The sequence below is a fragment of the Myripristis murdjan genome, chromosome 9 (genome assembly GCF_902150065.1).
Source record: "Myripristis murdjan chromosome 9, fMyrMur1.1, whole genome shotgun sequence".
NCBI classification, from domain to species: domain Eukaryota; kingdom Metazoa; phylum Chordata; class Actinopteri; order Holocentriformes; family Holocentridae; genus Myripristis; species Myripristis murdjan.
Genome location: NC_043988.1, coordinates 11,231,229 through 11,255,957, shown reverse-complemented (window position 1 = coordinate 11,255,957; position 24,729 = coordinate 11,231,229). Strand labels below are relative to the sequence as shown.

General features: G+C 42.2%; 2 protein-coding genes across 2 annotated transcripts; both read right to left on the bottom strand.

Annotated features, from left to right (window-relative positions):
- Positions 1 to 13: 13 nt before the first annotated feature.
- snrnp200 (small nuclear ribonucleoprotein 200 (U5)) lies at positions 14 to 15,778 on the bottom strand. Its single transcript, XM_030060436.1, has 44 exons — positions 15,494 to 15,778; positions 15,124 to 15,287; positions 13,694 to 13,865; positions 13,400 to 13,592; positions 13,177 to 13,232; positions 12,428 to 12,526; positions 12,174 to 12,326; positions 11,913 to 12,012; positions 11,680 to 11,816; positions 11,495 to 11,575; positions 11,082 to 11,255; positions 10,797 to 10,934; positions 10,499 to 10,654; positions 10,192 to 10,362; positions 9,874 to 10,067; positions 9,523 to 9,646; positions 9,178 to 9,327; positions 8,813 to 9,055; positions 8,536 to 8,724; positions 8,229 to 8,426; positions 7,957 to 8,109; positions 7,768 to 7,848; positions 7,296 to 7,379; positions 6,952 to 7,058; positions 6,735 to 6,853; positions 6,501 to 6,655; positions 6,218 to 6,407; positions 5,957 to 6,130; positions 5,526 to 5,686; positions 5,195 to 5,422; positions 4,892 to 5,083; positions 4,582 to 4,760; positions 3,934 to 4,085; positions 3,706 to 3,814; positions 3,496 to 3,604; positions 3,201 to 3,390; positions 2,916 to 3,080; positions 2,672 to 2,793; positions 2,402 to 2,545; positions 2,009 to 2,185; positions 1,481 to 1,641; positions 1,113 to 1,194; positions 911 to 1,003; positions 14 to 783 (listed from the first exon to the last, which is right to left on the bottom strand). Exons 1-44 carry the CDS (start codon positions 15,536 to 15,538, stop codon positions 634 to 636), a joined length of 6,414 nt encoding a protein of 2,137 aa, XP_029916296.1. The 5' UTR covers positions 15,539 to 15,778; the 3' UTR covers positions 14 to 633.
- Positions 15,779 to 16,675: 897 nt separating this feature from the next.
- On the bottom strand, positions 16,676 to 22,932 carry slc20a1a (solute carrier family 20 member 1a). Its single transcript, XM_030060453.1, has 10 exons — positions 22,406 to 22,932; positions 21,974 to 22,114; positions 21,771 to 21,856; positions 21,575 to 21,671; positions 19,777 to 19,896; positions 19,293 to 19,502; positions 17,916 to 18,387; positions 17,646 to 17,831; positions 17,430 to 17,514; positions 16,676 to 17,294 (listed from the first exon to the last, which is right to left on the bottom strand). The coding sequence occupies exons 1-10, from the start codon at positions 22,755 to 22,757 to the stop codon at positions 17,139 to 17,141; spliced, it is 1,905 nt and encodes a 634-aa protein (XP_029916313.1). The 5' UTR covers positions 22,758 to 22,932; the 3' UTR covers positions 16,676 to 17,138.
- Positions 22,933 to 24,729: the final 1,797 nt, after the last annotated feature.

The window sequence follows — 24,729 nt, the reverse complement described above, 5'->3', positions numbered from 1 at the left end:
AGAGAAAAACTGGTAGAATTATGTGGTTTCTCTTTATTGCAAAAACTATTCAAGACAGCACATTTACTAAAATCTGTAAGACCAGTCCAAGAATTTTATTTCATAAAAAAAAAAAAAGAAAAATTTTAGTCCATAAACATAACTGGACAGTTTTCATTTAAATGTAAAGGCCCAATCTGGAATAAGAGCATAGCACTAGTAATTTGTTTATCAAAGACAAATGTTTCTGCGTTTTGACTTCCAATGAGATCTTAACATTGCAAAGAGATTTTCTGTCATTAAGTACTACCTTCCAATATTGATATCCTCAATAAAATCCCAGATTGAGGCTTCAATGACAATTGTTCACAACAACAGTGGGCAGACTTTGCCCATGTATCTGTAATACATGTCTGTTACATAAACTGTGGAATAGATCCTGTACATTACAGATCTGGACTGTGTACATCACACAAACACACACAATCTAAACTGAAAAACTACTGTATTAAAATAAAAAAATTCTCCATAGTTATTTTCACACGAGCAGAGAAGATGGTGACACTTAAAGACAGATAAGGGAAGTGATTCTGGCTGAATATCTACAGGAAGAAAATATGATCTCTTGAGATATGACATTGGAGGATGCGCTGATTAGTCCGAGTCGCTGTCTCCATCACTGTCAGCCTCCTTCACGTCCACACTGAACTTGTACTCCTGGTCACATCCCATGTAGGCGTCACTCATGAAGTACAGGGTGTAGTTGTGGACACCCATCACTGGTGCAACAAAGTCCAGTTTGACCTGCAGGGTTGTGGGAAGAAGTTGTGAACACAATGTGACCTTTGGTTTAAACATTTCTGCATCTAAAGTACAGATTACATTCATTTTATAGCAGCGTCAAGGCTTCACAGTCAACAGGGCCACTGACCTTTGCCTTCTGCTGAAGAGTTAGCCTCTTGATAGAGATGAGGCTGTTAGACTTGGGATCTCCGATCACCACCCACCAGCCCTCCTCACGTTTCTGGAACAAGAGAAGGGATTATTTGATAGGGTTAGATCAAATATCAACAGATTAATTATAGAAACTTTTAACTGTAATTACAGAAAACTCAAATATACTTGGTATATACCTGGGGGAAGAGAGGTGCAATGACAGGCCCAGTCACCTCCTCTTCTCTCTCTAGCTGAACCAGAACCAGAACTGGACTACCACTGTGAAAGTATGCACACACAGATAGTTTGTATTAGTATATGCCCACTCTTCAAATTGTGAAATTTATTGTATAACTGCTTGCTAAAAAACAAACTGACATAACGCACAAGAATGTCAAGATTCCTATTTGCCTCATAAAGTGCAAATGGGAGTGTGCATGATACCAGATCTAAAATTGGTCTATAATTAAAGCAGCTGTTCTATCATGTATTTTTCCTTAACAAAATTTGTTTTCGACTCATTATGCCCTCAAACAACACTGCTGACACGATCCATTCGGCGTACCTCTTGATGTTGTCTTTTTCTGCCACCTCGTACGACAGTTCGATGTTGGGGTAGCGGTTACAGAAGCGAGCCACGTCAGCCATCTGGGCATCTGAGAGCTGCAGCAGGGCTGTTCGGTCTTCATCCTCCATCTCCATGATGTCAAAGATACTCTCCACACCCTAATGAAAACAGGACGGAGTCAGATTCAACTAGTCAAGCCTCACAGATCCAACAAGAAAGAGGAACACAAAACAGAAAATCACCGGCCTCAGTCTTCTCATCTCTGGCATTTTTAGATTGCCAGTTAACCAAATCTCTAATTTAATTTTGCATTTTTGCCAGTTGGTTGTATATGTATGATAGTGTAAGCTTTGGCTCCACTGTCAAGGAACTGTTATGTTAAAACTATCAAGCATAAAGAGGAACTGTTTGCATTTAAAGCATAATATCCATACATCTCAAGTATACAGATGAATTATGTGTATCTAAACAGAAACAAGAATTAGATTTGTAAAGTAATTTGAGCATGAGGAAGGATGAGTTTACCTTGTCTGTGCAGCGCTTGATGTGCTCAGAGGTGAAAAAGGGCAGCTGTTTGAGGTAGGAGTCCTTGGACCACATGGCCTGGGTGACCATTTGGGCCAGCTCCATGGCTGCCAGCGCAGGACTCAGCCAGCCGTTACTGGACAACACATCCACACACGCCTGGATCAGACGAACCGCCTGCAATCAACACAAACACACAGGTTAACCACAAACAAGAATCCAATCCAGACATAAAACAGTTTCTGTGTGTGTGTTTTTTGTTTTCATATATATCTATCTATATATATATCTATCTATATATATATATCTATATATATATATATATATATCTATATATATATATATATATATCTATATATATATATCTCAGGCCACGTCCCCAGGCACACGAACCTTGCTGAGAATCTCCTCGGTGTCTGACTGCAGCTCGGCACTCAGCTGCATCCTCGACAGATGGGCCTGCAGCAGCAGGTTAGTCTTCACATGAGGATCGTTGAACTTCGGGTTGTTCAGTTTGTGGGGCACTTTCTGTGCCAGCTGAAATATAAAATAAGCATTCCAACAAAATTAGTTTAATTTTTTACAAGCAGTAGAAGGATGAATTTCTGATTTTTTTTTTCATATGCAATGTGGAAAGGATTATTCATAATTGAGTGTACTCACCTGTCGGAGCAGTGCATCCTCATGATGTCTGATGGGAATGTTCTTGTACTCCGCAGCATTGGAGATGATCTCAATCAGCCCACGAATCTTTGTTTTGGCATTCAGTGACATGCTGAACAACTCTGATATACACAACAGGAAACCAAACCAATGAGATATCACCTGAACACGTTTACAAACAGGAACTATGACAAGTGTGACAGCTATGCCTGACAGATTTTCAGGATGTTGCATCGATACAAACCGATGGTGGTGTAGTTGATGTAGTAGTAGGCTGCGATCATGCCCAAATTGAGGGGAGCCACATCCATCTCATCCTCAATGCTGATGCACTTGGACTGCTCCAGGTCATGTAGCGTGTTTTCCACCAGTTCAGACAAGTGGTCTGACAGATGGCGATGGGACATGCCTAATGGGAAGAGAACGAGTAGATTAAATAAAATCCTACACTTGTGAGCATGTTTCAGACACACATTCCTTTCGGTTCTTTCAAATGGCCTTTAAATCTGAAGAGAGTGCAGTGGCTCACCCTGCAGGTTGTAATAGTTGGGGTTCTGGGTCATACGGCGGTACAGGAATGTCCAGGTCAGGTAGTCCACAGCATCCTGCTTGTTCTCCACCGTCTTGGTGACGATCTCCGCGTTGAAATGGTCGTGGAGACAGTGGTCCAGGTGAGACTCCACGGGAAGGGGCTCATACAGGAACTTCTTAAAGAAGTCCTGTCATGAAGGGAGAAAGAAATAGAGTTTTTGTTTGTTCTTTTGTATGCAGCATTAGTCAATGGTCAGAAGATGAACAAGACAGGAAAAAAAGATGTTTCCTACCTTTTTGGAGCCCTGACACATGATGACGCAGCGTCCCTCATCATCTAGCATGGGCCTGTTGGCCTTGCCTACCATCTGGAGCACATCATATATGGGATAGTCCACGTAGCTGCACACAAAGGGAGAAGCATGTCACCAACACAATATGTACAAAACAGAATCGTTTGCAGTCAACACCTCCTGAATCCAACAAGCAATGAGAAGCCTTACGCATGGATTTTGCCATTGTAGTACTGGGTGTCCATGACAATGACAAGGTGTGCAGAGATATTGGTGCCCCAGCAGAGTGAACGGGAGGCCACCACCACCTGAACTGCACCTGGTAAAGGAAACGGACCAGAGATGCACATCAGACGTGATCAATTAAATCTCTAGCTTCAGAGACCACCAAACTGGAGGTGTGCAAACTGGAAGCATGACAGGACTGGTTAGTCATACCTGAGTTGAAGAGCTGCTCCACTATTTTGCGTTCAGTGGGTGACAGGCCCTCATGCAGGTAGCCCACCCCATTGGCCAGTGTCTCCTTCAGAGTTAAATCAGTAATTTTCTCCAGGAATGGAGCCAAGTCTTTCTCAGTGCAATGCAAAAACCTAGGTAAAGGTAAAAACATTAATTCTTGATTTACATTGTAAAGGCATGAGTGATTTTCAATGTACAGCAGTATGATAATTAATTTCTACTAGCACTGAACAATTAATCAAAATAAAAATCGCAATATGGACATATTGCAACTTGCATAAAGTGACATTTTTTGATAAAAGTAAAATGTGACAGAATAGCATTATAAATTAAGCACTATGGTGCTACACCTGGCCTACAAATCGTTATTCTCCAGATGTAAGAAAACTACTGGTGTTTGGTACAGACTCAAGCAAAAATAAAACCATCCTCAATCATCATCATTATAGTTTCTATATTGAAGATGAAAACTGTGAGGCAATCATCATTTGCAGGTGCAATTATGAATCATTCCAATTAAAACTGTGACTCATATTGCAATTGCAGTATCTGTAAAAATAATGGCAAAATAACTTTTCCAATATCGTTCAGCCCTAATTCCTACTCTATGGGCATGTAGTGACTCACCTCTGAGGGACCACGTCAGCTGCACAAAATGTGAGGATGTCTATGGCTGTGAGGCGGGTCTGTCTGCGGGATGGAACAAACACCACGGCCGGTTTGGAGGGAGAGTGCTTCATGATGGCGTGATACACTGGCTTAGCCATAGAGAGCAGGCGAGTCTGAGTGTGACTCACATTGAAGCCCTGAAGACAGAAGAACAAAGGAGACTTAACTTTCTCTTGCCTTGAGATTAGATCATTCAAAGTAGATCTGAAGCATTTTCTAAGTAAAGTATCCCTAGCTTTTGATTTCTAGCATGTTCAGTTTTCCAGACCTGGATGTGAAGCTCCAGGGGCACAGGTCGAACGTTGGGGTGGAAGTTGAAAGTGGCTGTGGTGCTGCAGCCCAGCCAGTGAGCCACATCTTTGGCATTGGACAAAGATGAGCTGAGGGCCACAATGCGGATGGGACGCTCAATCTGAGACGAGATGTACCTCATCCTGGAGCAGATAACCTCCAGCACAGGCTGGTGAGAAGCAAGGGTGTAATTTAATATGCATGTTTAGTCTATAAACAATCACTTAAGTAATATGAAATCGCTAAAAAACAAAAGCACAAAGCAGGCATGCAGTCTTACTCCATTTTCTCCTCCAATGAGGTGTGTCTCATCCACAATAAAGAGGCTGACATTCTGGACATTCTTCCGCTGCTTCCAGCGGCGTGACAAGATGTCCCATTTGTCAGGGGTACTGACAATGATGTCCCCTTTTCCCAGCAGCTTCAGGTCTGTGCTTGTCTCTCCAGTCAACAGGACCACCTTCTTGTTCAGGATGTCCTGGAACTTTTGGTGCCAGTCAACAAACACCTGAGGGAGAAAATGCAAGGAATTATCAATTATATTGAAAGGAAAGAGAGTATGCAACATTAGCTTTGACAGGCACACTTCCAGCTGGCAAATGACTCAGTACCTGTTCAGCCAGTGCCTCCATGGGGGTGATGTAGACACAGCGACCCTCTGCGTTGTGCAGCAGCATCCTCAGAATGGCAAATTCTGCACAGATGGTCTTTCCACTGCCAGTTGGAGCTCCCACAAACACATTATCATCACTGTTGTACACCGCATTGAACACTGGAGGGATAGAAGCAAAACAACTAAGTCTAATATTGCAATTAAGTGAAATGGTTGGCTATTAGTTGGTAGAAATTTTAAAAATTCTGAACTGTGTTTGTGAGCCTCAGTGTTTCTTCCCTTGGAACCAAGAATTGTCCAATTACTAGGAATTAATGTGCCTTTGACAAAAAAATTGTTTTTAAGCACTCAGGGATAAATCCTTTCATGAAATAAAAATGGCTTTTGGAGAACAGTGCTGAGCAGTCTCGGGTTTTTCTTGTTCCTTACCTTGTGTCTGAATGGGGTTAAAGAATGGAAACTTGTTCTGGTAGAGTGTTTCAAAGGCAGAGTTCCTGAGAGCGGTCACAGGCAGAGGCTGCAGATCTAGCAGCTCAGTGGGTGGGGGGTATTTCTCCGGCAGGATCAGATGACGGAAAGACACTGGAAGCTGAGTCTCACAAGCTGAGAACAAAAGAAAGATGTGAGTAATGCTTAAATTTAACAACATTATGTGAATTATGTAATATGGGCTTCAAGCAATTTACTTACACAGCCAGCGGTCTGAGGCCACACGGATGAAGTACTGTGGTGGCAGAGGCTCAAACACTGGGACAAAGAAGGTGACCAGATGTTCGTCTTGGGCGTACTTGGCTTTGAGCAGGAAGTACTCGTGGTGGAGGATGACCTCACTGTCCACATCCTCAACCAGGATCCAGAAGGCCTCAGATGAACCATGAATCTATGTGGGCAACAGAGTGTGTTATGGGTTTCTGACATGTAGACAGTGGAGACACAGTTCACTGTGGGATCATCTGACTGGGTTACTACTGACCTTGTCGTCCCACTGGAAGTCAGGGGTGATGGTGAGTTCAACTTTCAGTGTGGAGCGGGTGATTGGCTGCAGGTGGACAGCCAGGTCCAACTTGGGGAACTGGTGAAGATACTTGTGGATAGTCTTCCCCATTTTGGGCATTCGAATCAACTCACCTAGACACAGAAAATAACTTCTAATTAAAACTGAGGAAGATATTTAATAGGCTTGTGTACAGGGTGGACAGGAACTCACCAATCTCATTGTGGTTCAGGTCATAGAGACGCTCAAAAGGGAAGTTCTTCTTCTCTATCTTCTTGATCACTTCCTCTGGCAGCTTTTTGAACTGACGCAGAGGGGACATTGACTGCCACCTATAGAAAATGGGCGTATACATTAATAGGCTGCCTACAAAACTTAAATCTCTAGGTTAGCTTATTTCACGTTGGAGAGAAAGCAGTGACAGACTCACATTCTCTTGTCAATCATCTTGCAGAGATTCATGGTCTTGTCTGTGAGTTGAGCCCAGCCCCTGTTCAGCACAATCTCAAATATGGCTCGCATCAGTCTTCCAGCACTCTGGAGGGGTAAAGAGGCAATATGGTAAACATATTCGCACTTTACTTTAGGGAAAATAAAATTAGCTTTTTTAAGTTTATTTGTTTGTTCTATGCCCTAGATGGATTTTTAAAAAATTCATGTGACAGTCATGTTCATCAACATTTTTTTTCATATACAGGTACAATTTATACAGCAAGATTCAAAACATTAATTATGATGGGAAAATAATGAGTAGACTTGCAGGTCCTGCCATACCTGTGTAACATACACCATGTCAGCCATGAGTGCAAAGCCCTCCAGTTTGAGTTGAGAGATGTATGCTTGGAGCAGCACATTGATCTGAAATGAAAACACAACAAGTACAGACTGAGCTATACCGCTCTAACAGTGATATTCCCGAAATTATTCATTCAGATCGTCAAGGTCAAGGTTAAAGGTTAAAGTTTCTTTAAATGTAAACTTAATGTATGTAATGGAAAAACAAAAAACAATAACAAGCAATCATCATGACAATGCCCAGTATCGTATATTGGCTGTGATGGAAATCCTTATGACTTAATTCAAAATGTTATCAACACAGTCAATCACAAATCTCGATAACAGAAAAAAGTTTGACTTATTTCACTTTTGGTGAAATAAATGTACTCAATGTACTAATAAATGTACTGACAATCAAACTACACACAATATCTCATGTTTCAGCTTGATAACTGGTTACAATCACTACCTTAGCGCTGGGCTCCTCGATGCTCTCCTTTACTGGAATAGGAACCCTTTCCAGCAGCTTCTGAAGCTCCAACTTCTCTTCCTGAAAGACAAAGCCACATGTCACTATCTAAATTTAGTGTATCTGATCAGCATTTAGCTGATCTGGTATTAAAATTAAACCACCATGATACTCCCGAGTGAGCCATACCTCTCTGACAGTGATGTTCCTGAACTCTGAGGAAAGTGAGAAAACACGGAAAAGCTCAATCTCGCTGAGAGTGGGCTTCAGCAGCTGGTTGTATGTTTGAATGGAGTCGTGAGTGATGTAGAAGTGACTGGCAATACGTCCAAGGTCTGTCACCTAAAGGCAGAGAAAAACAGGTATAAAATCATTAAGGTCAACTAGTGCTATTTTTAAAAACTACTTCAATCACAAATTAAAAATCAAAACAAGCTTGCATAATTGATAAATGTGCAAACCTGGAAGCTGCCAGTCCTTTTGTCATATTTGATCAGGCTGTTCTTGTCTAGGACGCTGGCTGCTGTGTGCACCAGGTCCATCCTGCGCCTCTCCAGCAGGGGGTCTGAGCTGCGGTCATCATGGGAGACACCGTACAGGGTGGGGTTGCGGAGCATGCGCACGTACAGGTAGGTGTAGCCAAGCCAGTTGACAGCATCCTAACACAGTGAAGAGAATATGTGAGACATTACAGAAATTTTCAAAGGACTTGATAACTTGTTTGATTGGTTATTTTTGATGAAGTGTCTCTGTATTCCAGCCACTTACCTTCACATTCTGCACGTTGCCCAGTACTATCTCTGCATTGAGCATGTCGGGCAGCTTGCCCACCATCTGGCTCTCTATGGGCAGCTGCTGGTTGAGCAGAGACAGGTAGTACTGCAGCTCTCCATGGGACGTGATCAGGATGCCCTCCCCCTTGGTGTCATACTGAGGACGGCCGGCTCGACCAAGCATCTGAAACAACATAAACGTTACATAGATATCCCACAATTGGGCTACGAAGCAAGTTTACATCTGTAGTGTTCAGCCAGTACTGACTGACCTGTAAGATGTCCAGGGCTCCAAGCTCAGTCCATCTGCCTTTCTCAGGGCTATACACTTGGGTTCCCTTGATGATAACAGTGTGCGCTGGAAGGTTGACACCCCAGGCCAGAGTAGCTGTGGATACCAGAACCTGTATGTGCCGATCTGCAAACAGATCCTCCACCAGGGTACGGTCCACTCTAGTCATACCAGCATGATGGATAGCAAAGCCATATGGCAGCAAATCCTTCAGCTCAAGGTTCTGCAAAAGCAAAATCAAGTATTAATCTATCAGAAGTCTTTAAAAAGTAATAAAGATGTATTTTTAAACTTGCTTATTTTAGCTAGTTTGTTGCTATGAAGTCTCAAGTTAATGAAGCTCACCTTGCACTGCTCTGCCTCAGTCCTCAACACTTCCGTGGATGCCGAACCCTCTCTGAGGAACAGTCCAAGTGTGTCCTTCTCAAGGCACATGTCCCTGATGGCCCTGGCTGTCTTTCCTGTCTCCTTCCGGGAATGGACAAACACCAGGACCTATTGGAGATGGATAGATGCTATGGGTCAGTGTCAGCTATGGGAGTGTGGCACCAACACTGCCAAGGTTAAGACCATAACCATCCATACTAAAAACATTCTGACACCTTTTAATGCATTGTGGATAAAAGTGCCCATTACACCGGCAAATGTTGTGTTGGCTCATTTGGGATCAACAAGTTAGACAGGCCTCACCTGATTCTTCCCAGCGTGCTCCATGATCTTCTCATAGACAATCTCATTCATGATCTGGAAGCGTTTGATGGCCTTCTTCTCTGTGATGCCCACATAGGTCTGCTCCAAGGGCACTGGCCGGAAACTGCAGAGGAGGAAAAGATAGTTATTATCAGAGTTGAACTTGCAAGACTAAACAAGAAAACCCCTCGTCAATGGGCTGCGGTCCTTTATTTCAATGAACAGAACATGGCTTCTATACTGCAGAATTAGTGTCATTCCCGCTACAACCCTTTAGGCTAAAAGTGGACACATTCCAAATATTAAAAGGTGTTCAGATAAAAGCAATACAAATGATACAAAATCCATTACCTGTTGTCAAAGTAGAACAGTCCCTTGGCAGGGTCTACGCGCAGGCAGGTAGCCACATCCTCATAGTTGGGCAGTGTGGCACTGAGACCCAGCAGACGCACATCCTCCTGGGTCAGCTCCACATTGCGGATGGTCCTCGCCACCAAGGACTCCAACACAGGTCCACGGTCATCATGGAGCAAGTGGATTTCATCCTGAATGGCATAAAAAATATATTAAACATCGTCACTGTTAATATTTTATGTTAAATATTCTGCACATAAAATCTGATGAATGCCATAACTGGAAACTTTTCTTCAAAAGGCACCCAGCACTTACGATGATGATGAGGCGCACTAGCTGAGTGTATGTACGCTCTCCGCCTTTACGAGTAATGATGTCCCATTTCTCTGGGGTGCAGACAATGATCTGGGTGGCATTGATCTCCTCCTTACAGAGCTGGTGATCTCCAGTCAGCTCAGAGACAGTGATGCCATAGCTTGCCAGGCGCTGGGTGTGGGAGAGAAGCAGGCAAAAGGACCATCTCACTGAACTTTTTTGTGATGTATTAGAAATTTAAATGCACATGTAGGTGGATGTAAGTCATGTTGATTTTTGCATATTTGACAGAGAACAAGAGACTCACCTTGCTGAAGCTTCCCACCATCTCCTGTACGAGCGAGCGCATGGGTGCAATGTAGATGATTTTGAAGTCATCTACATTGATGGTTCCATCCAGGTTTATGTGCTTTCCAATTTCTCTCAGCATGGCCATCAGGGCAACATTGGTCTTACCCGCCCCCTATGCACATGAACACACACAAAAGATTTGTTATGGCATTATTATAGGAGAAAATAAGCTTGAAAGAAACTGCTGTGATGCGCTTGGACTCACGTGAGCTGGCTATTAAAAAGTTCTAAGGACAAAAACACAGCTTACTTACCGTGGGTGCACACACGAGCAGATTCTCATCTGTCTCCATGGTGGTCTTAAACAGCTTGCTCTGGATGCGGTTCAGCGTTTTGAAACCTTCAAACCCAGCCTGGGCGTACTTTGGCAGCTTCTCAATAGCAACAAGCACCTGAAGACACCATGATGTAGTGCATTTAGGACAGAACCACACTGGCAAACTGTCCACTGCTTATAAAGTGTGAGCCTTTGCATTAACTGTGGTATTGCTGAGCACTGAAACATTTTAGGCACTATGACATTAAACCAAAACACAAACCTCATCTTCAGCGAAGGGCTTGGGTTTGAGGGCAGGTACATGAACTTCTTCATATCCTTTGCGCTGTTTGCGAAAAGAGCCGTCGGGCAGCTGGCACCTCTTGTTGGCCATGAAATGGCTGCCCTGAGTGAATGCCAGGTCCTCGAGGTCTAGCAGCTGCCGGGGGGCCATAGACTGCAGGACAAGAAAGATGGATTACAGACTGGGCTGTTTTCCTATTTCCTTTACTTTTGGATAATAGTTGCATTTCTCATCGGACTATCCACTGCTTGCCAAATGGGAGCCATCAGATAAAGCAGATAAAGCATACACAATTTTATTGTCTAAGATCCTGAATGAAGTAGCCAAAAGGTGTTTTATAATACTTCCATAGAAAAGCAACCTGTAAAGGGTATATGAAAATTATTATTCACCTCTCCATGATCAATGTCCATTGATTCCAAGTCGTTGTCAACACGAGACTTCCTCACCCTCTCCCTGCGAGAGCGTTCCTCCTAAACACAGAAAAAACAAGATAAGTGGTCTGACTGTTTGAAAATGGGAATCCATCCATTTGAACAGCAGTTCTTAATACATTTCAACAGAAAACATGACTTACACGAATAATATCCTCCTTTTCTGTCTCCTGCAGCTGGTAAAGAATCTTTGACAGTTCCTGATCAGACTCCATCTTTCCTATGATTCGCTCCTTTTCTGCCTCACTCTGAGCACTTGCCAACATGGTACAATACTGGACTGTATGGAAAAAATACAATACATTCATTATCAATTCCAAAGGGCACAAAACACAATAACATGTTACAAATATCTCATTCTAAACCAATGACTTACTCATGCGACGATGCTGGCGCAGGATTTTGATGAAGTCGAAGGTGTTGAACCCGAGCAGTAAGACCAGCTGGTTCTCACACTCTCTGTCGTCACTAGCAGTCTGTGTAACACAGAGACACAAAGTCAGCTAGGCTGAAAGCTACCAAAACAAAACAAAACAAAACAAAAAAAAAAATACAAACACAGCTCCAGCACAGAGCATACCTGTGTGCACACGGCAGGAAAACAAACCACCAAAACTAAACAGAATGAGAGAGATACCTTGAGGATGTCCAAGACCTCATCTGCCTTCTTTTGGGAGACAATGGCATCATCATAGAAACGGCTGAGCTGACGCTGCAGCCAAAACGCATCGATGTCTCGAGGGTGCAGGTCCTTTTTCTTTGTCGTCATCACATCACCTGTTACTCCAAGCTATACAGAAGGCAAATACATAAACGTCTTGTGCGGTGCATGAGACTTCAAATCTGTTTAATTATTTAGTAGCCCAATTAAGATGTAGATGTTGAACTTACATTGGCTGAAAGAGTACATCCTACGTCTGCCTCCTCTCCCTCACTGTCTTCATCCGAGTGCTCGTCTCGTACCTCCCCAAACTGGTCCTCGTCTCCCTCCTTAACAGCAGATGAAAAAGAAATTAAAGACCACTTAGATGACATCCACTCTCATACGTTTTCAGTACAAACAGTATTTTAAAACTAAAATGACCTGTGGCCACCAGAGTGTTTAAGAACTGTTTCAGAAATAATCGTTTTCCACACTAATACACCTGAAAATGCACATGACCATTCACATAGACTGGGCATGTGCGTGCCGGAGTAAACAGGAAGTAGACTGACAGACCCACTCTCCACTGTTGTTGATTTAGGAGGCTCGATATCAATTCCCACAAAATGTCAGAAATAATGTCAATTATCGGTGAGATTTATAAGGTGTAAGCGGGCTGTAACGGTTTTTATTATGTTGAAAATACAGCTCAACTTTTCATGACCGCTGTCTTTTAACTGACTTGATGATGGAAATTGGAGTAGATCATCAAAATTTTAAATGATTTGACTTGTGACATGCTTGACCTGAGGAAAGATTCTTACCACAGTAACTTGCACATGTGTGACTTACTCCCACCTCTGCAGATCAGAGTGGATGTACAGTGGCTTCTTTTTAGCCAATGTTGATTTACTACTATTTAAAAACTGGAGCTTAGCACCACAAGTATGGTATGACTCAAGAGGTGGAATACTTAAACATAAAATGAATAACTCACCTCCTCATCAGATTCAAACTGGACATTCACACCATATGTTTCATCAATGTTGTCATCTATGAAGAGAAGTATTAACAAATGTTAATGCAAAGTCAGAAATTAATTTTCACTGGAAACTGATATGCCATTGGTGTAGTGCGGCAGTGACAGAGTGACATATCATTTCAGATGAATATAGGACTTGTGAGAAACATTACTCCACAGTTTCTTCCTATGTACATACCCATGTTCTGTAGCTCCTTGTCGCCACCATAGTCTGAGATCTTCTTGCCCAGATTGACCAGCACATGGTAACGTGTGTCATCAGCAGGCCCAAGAAGCTGCTCTACTTCCCGGCGCCTCTCCTTATCCCTCATCTTGTCATTCTTCAGCACGGCTAGTACCTCATCAGCTGCTCCACACAGAATATCACGTGGCTATGGGAAGACAAAGCATACCTCAGGTGTCGGGCATTCATGGAGGATACTGACATTTTAAATTACACAGTATTTATCTGCTACATGAGTGTGTTTCTGACCTGATCTCCCAAAGCAGCCTGGATGAAGCTGAGCAACACTTCATAGGTCTCCCTGGTTTCTTTGGTTTTGGGCTTGTACACAATGCCCACCATGTCATCAATGCCCTCGGACAGAAGGGTGAAGCCCTTCATTTTGTTGATATCATGCCGGTCCTCATCTCTCTTTCGCCTCCTACACAGAAAACACAAGGGCAAATGAAAAGAATTATGTTTTTGCAATACTTTTTTTTTTTTTTTTGGTTTTAATATGAGGTGCCAATATAAACAATACATAAACAATAGCTTATATCAAAAAAGTAGCAAAAACAGACAAAGAAAGGAAAACCATGTCAACCACAAATAAAAACAAAACCACAACCATCACTACCAGAAGTCTCCTTCCATAATCTATTTGAACAATGTTAACATAACTTAAACCCAAACAAAAGAGAGTGTGAGGACGCAACCTTTTTTTTTTTTTTTTTTGCTGCTGTCAGCCCAGCTTCCAAAAAAGCTCACTTTTTAGGCTGCGACAAGCGCAAGATACATACATCATTTAATACAACTATAAAGGGTGAGTAAGGCACCGTGATATCAAAAATCTTAACGAGATTGGATTCAACCACTTTCCAGAAACAGAATACTAAGGAATCTCTCAGAATATATGTAAATAAGCTTTTAAGTGTCAGAGGTTACAGGTTGGATCAGTGGTCACTTTCATAATAAACAAATTTCTAGGGGTTAAGTGCACTCTATTGATAAAATTAAAATGAATTTGCTGATAATCATGGTTTCTGGGTGGGGGCGGGGGGGATAAATCGATTCCCTTAAGTATTTCAATTACTATTTTTTTTTTATTGCTTTTTTTTTTTTTTTTTTTACGGAATCGGATCAGCAAGGGGGCAAAATATCGCCTCAAAGTTTGGCTAAATTTTGGCGAGGGAAAAACTGGCATGGCCATTCTCATACCTCTGACCTCTGACCTCAGGATATCTGAATGGATAATATCAACTCCCAATACTTAAGAATCACAACACATATCGAATTAGCACACAAGTATCGTGATAGTAACGAACTGGGAGATAAACATATCGTCGCAGCCCTAGTTTCTGGATGCTACGAGGCTATTAGGCCAGACGTTATGTGAGTCAAATGCTGAGTCCAGATCTGGGATATCAGCTCTTTATATTGCGCCTAATGGATCAAATGCATGAAATGAACAAATATAGTCTAGAAACTAGGCCACTTGCAACTCTGGTAAAATGAAGTAAAATGAAGAGGATGCACTGAGAGAGCACTTTGCCATGAAATTGCACTGGCCTTTGGGGTAGATACAGGGGAAAAAGGTAAATAAAAGGGTTTAATACGTTTTCATTTTCACACAACAGAGCCTGGAAAAGTGATGAAGTTAGTAACAGTGAGATTGACAAGAGAAGGGAAGCCACACTGACTTTGCACGCCTCTCCTCCAGCATCTGAGGCTTGGTTCTCTGAGACTTGTCCCCCATCTTGGTCCCCTCCAGCTTTCCCACCAGGGACAGCACCTCTCCTGTAGGCTCATCTCGCCGTGTGCGGTCGATCAGAGAGCGGTCAGCTTGCAGCACCAAGTTTGAGTTCTGCAGCAGCAAACACACAGAGTCAGTCAGACACACGGAGGAGCTGCACAGCCGGTTATGCTAACAGCTAGTTAGCGGAGTAAATGCACAGTAGTCGCAGTAAAAAACAAATAAACAACGGGTGGCACACAATATATCAAAACAAGCACAATGTACACACCTAACTGACTGTTTTTCACACGACAGTATCTCAAAGACATACTCACCGCTTTGTACTCATACTGCAAGCTACGTGCGGTAACATCCGCCATGGTGGCTCTGTTTTACTTGAGCTTCGCTGTGTTACCGCACTTTTTCCCAATGAGGGCCCAGCCAGCTAACTAAACAAGACAGCAGAGTTAACTGGACTCTGTTAATATCACGGAAACGTCCCAAACATCCGCCCAGTGTTTTGATTTACAGCATATAGTTTCACTGAAAAAGTTAAACTCCTGCAAGAGAAAATGCGTTCCCCATACGTTTGAATGCTCGGTGCTAACACGAGCGCACAACAAACCCCCGGCGCAAGTTCCGTTTCCGGGAGCAGAGGTGACGCCAATAACTCACCAGCGCCCCCTGTTGTCTATATTAGTCTATGGTTTTATTCATGACAATTTACATCCCATATTCGTCTGTCTATAGCATATATAATTAGAAGAGGGCGTGTAATGCAAGCCGGAGAACTCATTTCTCTCGAAAAAGGTCACAAACCGTGTGGTCTACACCAATATGCAAGAGTGCGCAGTAAAAGTGCGCAAAATAATTTTAGAGTCTAAGGTATCCGCATTCTTATCCGAATGCCTCTCACGTTGCATTTTTTTTTTTTTTTTTTTTTTTTTTTAAGAAGGTCTCGCTTTACTTAACCACTAGAGGGCGACATGATTATTTACACCCAAGACCTGCACCTCTGCTGGGGGCCTTGGCGGAATTTAGGACTAATTTTCCTCAAATTTCAATTCTTTGGGATATTTACCGAGATGCAACTGGGCTGGAGATATTCATTTATTTATTTATATATGTACATGCAGCTTATGCATTAGACTTCAGTGTGAAGGGGATGCACGTTTCATGAGGGGAAAAATAATAAATTGACATTCATTTTCTCATTTGCGGCGTATAACATCAAAATATTTAATTTATTTTCATGCAGCATATTTACAGTACATTATGCATATATATATATATATATATATATATATATATATATATACATATTATGTCAGCTTAAGCACTTGTGAACACATAATTGTGAGCTGCCTCAAATCGTGTGCATGGATGCATTCCATGTTTTTTTTGTTTTTTTCAGTAACAACACCTTATGCTTATGATGTATGGTGTTTTATTTTTTACTCAACAGTATCCTCTAAGATGACTTCGCTGAAATACATTAGTAAAACACACAATATGGATGCTGATGTTTATTTCACAATATGTTTTGTCAGAAGTGTTCTTTTTCCAATCACAGTTCCTTGATTCTTGATACATCTTGCCATTTAACAAATATACATTAGGGAATTAGGGAATTAAGATTACAGAGTGATGGATGTCTAAATAGTGTAAATAGACCCTCATACATTATTGTTTTCATTTGGACCCTGTTTCAGGCCATCATTTGCACATTTTCCTGTTTACAAGATAACACCAACTTGACATTTAACTCAATATATAAAGATCACCATCGTGTTGGTAGCAATGCTATTTATGATCATCTTTACTTGGAATGCACAAAGAACTTACAAAAATGTGTAACATATTTATTAATACAGTTTAAACAGTGGTCAGTCAAACAAAAACTATTCATGTACTGTAGTGTGCCGTGGTCCATCGGTGGAGATGAAGTGATGCTGCCAGACTAGCGGGACAGTAGGAAGCTCACAGGACGACATAAATGAAGAGGGCCATGATGGCGGCACTGATGAGCCCAGAGATGGGAACTGTAACAAACCAGGCGATGAAGATGTTCCTGAATAGATGCCAGTCGACTGCCTTCCTGGAGCGCAGCCATCCCACAGCCACCACAGAGCCTACCTGTGTGCACACGGCAGGAAAACAAACCACAATTCTTTCATATGTGCATGCAAAAAGCTGAACCTCCTCATAATTATCCTATTCATCTATTTGCATTGGAGTTTGGTGCTAGAGTAAGTGATTCAGGTCCTCTACCTTGCAGTGGGTTGTGCTGACAGGAAGACCGATATTGGATGCAACTACGACTGTTAGTGCTGAAGCCAGTTCAATGCTGAATCCACTAGATGGGAAGAAAATATGTAAATAGTTTGAAAACAATCCCCATATATATTTTTTTTTTCTGTTGATGTGACTGCATCATAAGACAGATCAGATGAGGCTATGACAGGAAATGGACAGTATTTGGCATACCTAGAGGGTGTAATGGGGGTAAGGTCCTTGCCCATGGTCTGGATGACTCTTCGGCCCCACACCCAGAGCCCAGCGCAGATGCCCACTCCTCCATACAGAAGCAACCACATGGGTGTGGGTGCGTTGGATATCACAGATCCACTGTCGTACAGAAGCCAGAGAGCCACCAACGGGCCGATCGCGTTGCTAGTAAAGAAGATAGACTCAGGTCAGTTCTCTGAATGAACAGGGAATGCGCAAATTCCCCTGGAAGATACAACCCTTGCCTACCTGACATCGTTTCCTCCATGTGCAAAGGAGCCGAAACATGCCGTGAGTATCTGGAGAAACTGGAAAAGCAAGGAGACCGCAGGTTGGTCGACCTCCAGCTCATCCTCCTCCAGAGCAAAGTCCCCGCCAGCCTCTAGTGTAACACTCCCGTCCTTGACCGCGGTACCATCTGTCACTGCTGAGCTGTAGCTGCTGTAGCTGTCCACCCTCGACCTCCTCTGCAGCCCGCCATCCAGCTCCTTGTATCTGGCATCTCCCTGAATGCCGTAGATGGCCATGGTGTACGAGGTGTAGCTGTTGTTCCTCCGGATGGGCCGCTCCTCTGTGTCACTGTCACCGATGCAGTCGCCCACTTTGGCCTTGTGAAGCTTGTGCAGCAGGTCTTTATAAAGGCCAGAGTCCTTGTGAATCGTGTGGGAGCGTCCGCTGTGAGGGTCGATGATGGTCATGGGGCCAACAGTGCCATTCAGCCCTGTAGAAGTGACAGCAATTCAATTATTGAAGCTACTCCCAACTGTTTGTGTTTTTGTCTCCATGAATCTGACCTTTGAAGTCAAGCATTTACTCAAGTAATTTAAAGGACAGTTTTTGTATTAATGAAGTCTGTGTTTCTGTATCTCTTACTTCTCTACCATGGTGTCTATTGGCAAATGCATCAATTTTTCTGATATTAGTTGGTACTGCTAAACTTAAAACTTAAAAAACACACTCCATTTGAACTACACAGGGCATTTGAGCAACCAGGGAAGTAGTGCCGAAAAACATCCCATAAATGCTTCAGTCTTCAGTCCATTAGCCTTGCTGCTACAAGTTGTGTCTCTGTTTCTCTTTCCTTGCTCTGACCTTCCTCGTCCATCTGTTGCACTTCCGAATCTCTGTACTCCGGCCCATGTAATCTAAATAAGGTCAGCCAGCAAAATCAAAACAGTCCTCAATGATTTTGAAATCTGGGACTATTTTGATTTTGTTGGCCAACTTTATTTGGGCTACATGAACCGGAGTATTGCCATTTAGAAGTATGACAGATGGATGAGGAAGGTCAGAGCAAGGAGAAAGAAATAGAGGAGGCACAACCTGTAGTAGTGAGGCTAATGGACTATTTTCACGCCAAAATGGACATCTTTGGCTGTTTTTCGGCACTACTTCTCTATTGGCTCAAATGCCCAGTATAGTTCAATAGTAGCATGTTTTTTTTTTTTTGTTTTTTTTTTTTTTTATATATTGGTAAGTTTCTCAATAATAACCCAGTCAGTGAAATTACTTTATTTACCAAGACACTATAATAGTCAGAAATATAGTCTAACTTAAAACACACCAAGATTGTCCTTTCAAACATGCACGGTAGAAGTAATTAGTTTGAAGGCATACACATCTCACCATTGCTGATATCCAAGTCTTTGGTATCCATGTCAGTACTGTCCAAATCAGCCTCATCTGAGCCTCCGAGCTTGAAAGCCACAGTGTGACTGTCTGCTGGAGGCGTCTGGGGTTCAGGGTCACAGCGTCTGGAGGGCTGCTCCACTTGGGCAGGCTTGCTTGAGTTTTTCTCCATCAGTGCAGTTTCACAAGGATTTGCAGCCATTTCACCTGATGCACAAATTAGTGTAAGAGAAAGATCAGACAGGGTGAACAGCAGCCATGTATGTAATGATGGATATGCTACACAAGCTTTCAAGCACAGCAGGTATACAGATGCAAAATGTCACACCTACCATTTGGAAAATCTAACAGCTATCCTAATTTCATGTCACTGATGAAATAAAAATATAACCATTTACTAAATATTATATCAGTTACTTTAATTTTTTTTTCAAAATTCATTTTTGTGCAAAAATCCTCAAATGCAGAGACATGCACTCACGTTCAATTTTCTTCTTGAGGCGTGGACAGACAACGAACCAAACGACCAGAGCTGTGACAAGGGCACAGCCCAGTGAAATGCACAGTGTACCCCACCATGGCACTCTGTCAAAACCCAGCACTAGGCACAGAAAAGAGGGACATGAGACATCAAGTGAGGAGCCAGAAAAATCCCATCTCTTCTTTAATTCATTTATAAATGTTAAAGTTTTACTTTGAAAATAGTATGAAAATAACAGTTACCATCTATAAGCTCACATTGATTTTTGAAATACTAGAACGTCTAATATGTCACTGGTGTTATATTCAGTTCAGCAACATGTGGTGCAGCTTTACGCCCCTTGGGACATTCTTTCACAGTTCCAAGAAAGAGATAAAATGCAATATTTATATAAATTTTCCAACGTAACCACACCCACTCCACTCCCTGTCTCGTGAGTTGTAGTCATGTGATGTGGCACAAATGTGGCTACACCAAAAGGGTTAACTGCCTGTTCCAATGTTTTAGCATGCCTTTGGAGACAACAGTATCATCGAGTCTGCACTACCCTTAAAACAGATAGTGACAGAAAGACGGGCCCTGCAGTGCAGTGATAATACATGCAGAGAACAGACACTGTCAATAATAGCTTTAGTAAGATCACTTTCTTTCTGCCTTCAGAGCACAAACAACCCAGCAAGCATTGCATAGATGGCAACATTCAAGTCTAAATGTACATACATTTTCACAATATGAAGAAAAAAATGGCACTAAAACTATTTTAAGGGTATGTAGGGCCCAGTTTTACAAAACAATGTGGGTAGCAGCTATGAATGACTATGTCAAAATGTTTGCTGGGATAGAATTATATTGTTGTTGTGGTTGTCATTAATTGAACCAAGCTAATATTTTGCTAGAATTAGTTCACTTGAGCCACGTTAGTATGACAATTTTACTTTATAGGGACAACTTACCTTTTTTCTCTGGTAGACATGGTAGTTAAACTACAAATATAGGGCCAAATAGCTACAGAAACTTCTGTAAGGCCTTACTTTCCTCATCTTCGATATGGATATGAAGCAAAAAGGCCATAAATATTAACTCTGCCTATCCCAGAGGGGTCTCAACAGACGCAGGACACATGGTGCACAGCACCATGTGTCAGTTAGTTAAGGTTTGCATGCATTTCTATATGAAGCTAATGACATTTACTGAGGCATTTTTGTGTTATTGTGTATGTAAAGTTGTGATGAAAAAAGAAGTTGGCCTTAATGTGTTGTACAGGAAATGTGTTTGAGAGGCTGTTTTGTTGAGAGCGTCAGTGAAGTGGGTTGTGCTGTATTTTGTCATAGCAGGGGTTATGGTGTGTATTATTCCTTGACCCACACACACACCGGCCTGCAGCCTTCAGTGAAGGGCCCAGGCCAGTTGCCTTCTCGAAAAGTTCAAGCCTGCAAATGAAACAAAAAAGGAGCGGAAATTGTCCATTTAATAACCAAATCTCTCTCAGATGTTCATTCAACTCACTTTCATCATTGTGTTTTCCTGGTTTATTCTTCTGTATCCTGTTTTTTAATTTGATATCTGGTCTTTTCATTGTTTATTCTGTTGGTTTCATCTTAGGGGCACGACTCGACTTGACTTTTTGTCACCTGCTTCTGTCCTAAGAAGATAGTCATCAACCCTTCACTGTGTCTCCAGTGACACATCTATTCAGACCTCATCTCGGTCCAGGGATTTCAACAGCTGCTGTATTAACACAGTGCAGTAGGAGAGTGCCTCAGAGGAGTCATGTGTGTCGTGTGTGTGTTGTACTCACATGGCGCTCCTGTGAACATGATGGAGAACAGATTGATGCACATAGTGATGGCGTAGAAGATGGGAAGAGCTCTGAGGCCGTTGGGAACAGGATCAGCCTGCGGAGATCAGCATGTGAGGATAGACATGTTTGTGCCACACCAAAGATTATTTCATATCAAAGATGTACACCGATGTACTCCACACCCTGTTCTTACTTTGTTCAGGATGTATTTGCGAACAAAATAGAAGAGTATTCCTGACATGATGCCCGACAGCAGTGGTGAGAGGAACCAGGAGGCCACTGTGGGATAACAACACACAATTTAATGAGCTTTTAGCAATACTTACACTTGAGTATTAACTGAAACATGCTCTACAATGGGTGTGCGGGGTGGAGACAAGGACAAAGTGTATTCACCAATGCGGAGTAGCTCTATCCATCTGACCCCTTGGTGACCTCTGGCTACCATGGAGAAACCAATTGTGGCTCCAACAATACAGTGGGTTCCAGAAATGGGGAGCTTCAGGAATGAAGCTGCCAGCTGCCACACAGCAGAGCCTGCCGCACAAAAACACGACTTTTTAAAATGTTTCAGCCAGCTCAGTCTGAAACATCACCATTCAAAGACCTTCATTACTTTATTTCTGTTTAAGAGAAGTTCTTCACTAACGAACCTGGCAGCTGAGTGTATATTATCTGAATTTGTGGATGTGAGGAGGATTTTTTGTTGACTCCCCCCATGTAGCTGCTTCTATTCACCCATCAATTCAAATCACCTTTCCAATTCCATCTCTGCTGCTGCCCAAATAACTTCCAATAAATATCCGACCTCCAGTGACAAATACTTACCACACATGGCGCTTATGGATCCCGCCATAAGGACGTGTTCAGAGCCGTTGTACATGGTGACGTCAATGATACCCTGCCGGATGGTTTCGCTGACTTTGGCCCCAAGCAGAATTGAGCCCACCGTCTCAAAGACAGTGGCTAGGATGCAGGCCTGCCGCAGGGTGACCACGCCGGAGCCCACAGCCGTCCCAAACGAGTTGGCCACGTCATTGGCCCCCACAGAGAAAGCCAAGATGAAGGCGATGATGAAGCCCAACACCAACAGCCACAAGTAGCCTGACATGTCGGACTGGGAGGCCAGAGCCACAGTGGTGGCAGCAGCTAGGGTTGCTAGTGTAGCAGTATCCATCATCAGAAGAGTCCCAATTAATCTTTATTTATTTATTTATTTATTTTTTACCAACCCAACTACAAAAAAAGGTTAAATGAAGCCAATTTCAGTCCGGTTTGAAAGTGGTTTATGAGGTAGTGTTTGTTTATAAATAAAGTTCTACCTCAGTGAAAAAAAAATTTACAAATGAAAAATATGTACTCCTTCCTATAAAAAGTTGCTAATGGGAAGAAATGAAAACTTATTGCTATCTAGGTATACAGGGCTTGTCTACAGGCTTCATCATGAAATGAAAGGATATAGAGACAGGTTGTGTGTCCATTCTGACAGTCAGCCTCTGTTTGTACACACTGCAAAAAAAATGATTAAGCACAAGGGACATTTGTTAAGAATGCAACCAAAAAATGTGTACTTATTATGTGCCATAAACAAAGACAAAGAAATTAGTCAGCAAGGTTTGAGCTTGTTAATGTCTAGCAAATACAAATCTTGCAAACAAAGGCCCAGCATGGCTCATTCTGTACTCCAGGCATGATTTCGTTGACAAAAAAGGCAGAGTCAAGCTTTTACAGCGAAGCATATCTGTAATGAGTTAATCATAAGGTATGTGATGTGCACATTAAAGTTGGACTTAAACTTGCTGGAGCTTAGCATTACTCCATGGTTATCTGTGGGGACAGAATGCTCTGCAGAGCCAAGGGCCACAGTGTGAATGATTAGCCCTTGCAGTCACTGTGTCTCAGCTGACTATCTAATGCAGATCAGGCTGCACTTTGCCTGGGATATTTACAAAGTGACTCGTCCTTTAGAGAGTGCAGCTTGTAGCCTATAAAGCAAATAGCCAGCCCTCTGGATGTCTTTATAAATAATGCAGAGTCAAAGCAGTTTCCATTATGAGCCTCCTATGGTTTTACAGTAATACTCCTATCATAAGGACAATAGGGACAATATGTCTGCAATACAACAGAGTTAATTATTACTCGGTTGACTTTTTCCTCTTGGCATTTCTATAGGATTTTATGTGGTAAAATGTTTGACCTATAGTAGCTGTTATTTTAATAGTTTGGCAGTGATGTCTGTTGGGCATCCTTCTAAAATGTTTTACAAGATTTTTATTTATTTATTTATTTATTATTATTCATTAGACCTATGTAACTATTATTGTTTCCTCCTATTCAAAAGCCACACAGTTACCTAATTCTCTCACTTTAGCCTTCAAAATGCCAAAATGTATAGTGAAATCTCAAATAAAGCCACTTAAAACTTCAAAAGGGCACTTACGAGAGCAAATAATTGCCCTATTCAGACCTGTCTGTATTAAATCCACTCGCCATCAATATGGAAAATAGCGGTATGTTAATCTTCTTAGCGGCTGTTGCATGATTCAGATATTCATTAGATGGAAATCTCGGGAGCGACAGCCGCTCACAGCGAGTAGAAAGAGAAGCAGAAGCGGAGGGGAGTGGGTGATACTCACATGTGTGATCAAAGTGACAAGTCTCTCGCTGCTTGCGCGTCCGCCGCACCTGTGCGCCTCTTTTTCTCCGTGCGGAGAAGCGGATCTGTGAGCGGATGCAAAGTGAGGGGATGTTTTCAGTGAAGGGAGCCCTGCAGCCCTGTGGCCTCTGGCGTTTGGACTCTCCTGTCGGAAACGGCCTTATATGTTGTGCTGGCTGAGTACACGCCTCTCCGGTGAAGTCATGAGACCGCTGCTTCCAAAAGCTAATATTTAGCTCGGTTGTTGACGGGGAAAAATAATGACAGTTTTCTCTTTTTTCCCCCCTCTGAATTTACCTCAACAACAAGCTTCTGCCTTTGATTGCAAATCTGCAGCTCCTAACAAGAGAAAGAAATGTCTAATGTTTCAATTTCACCCAAATAATTAAAGATAACTCTCTTTCCATCTAAATTCATCTAAACCCATATATTTTAATTAAATTTTTTATTTTATTTTATTTTATTTTATTTTATTTTATTTTATTTTATTTTTTTT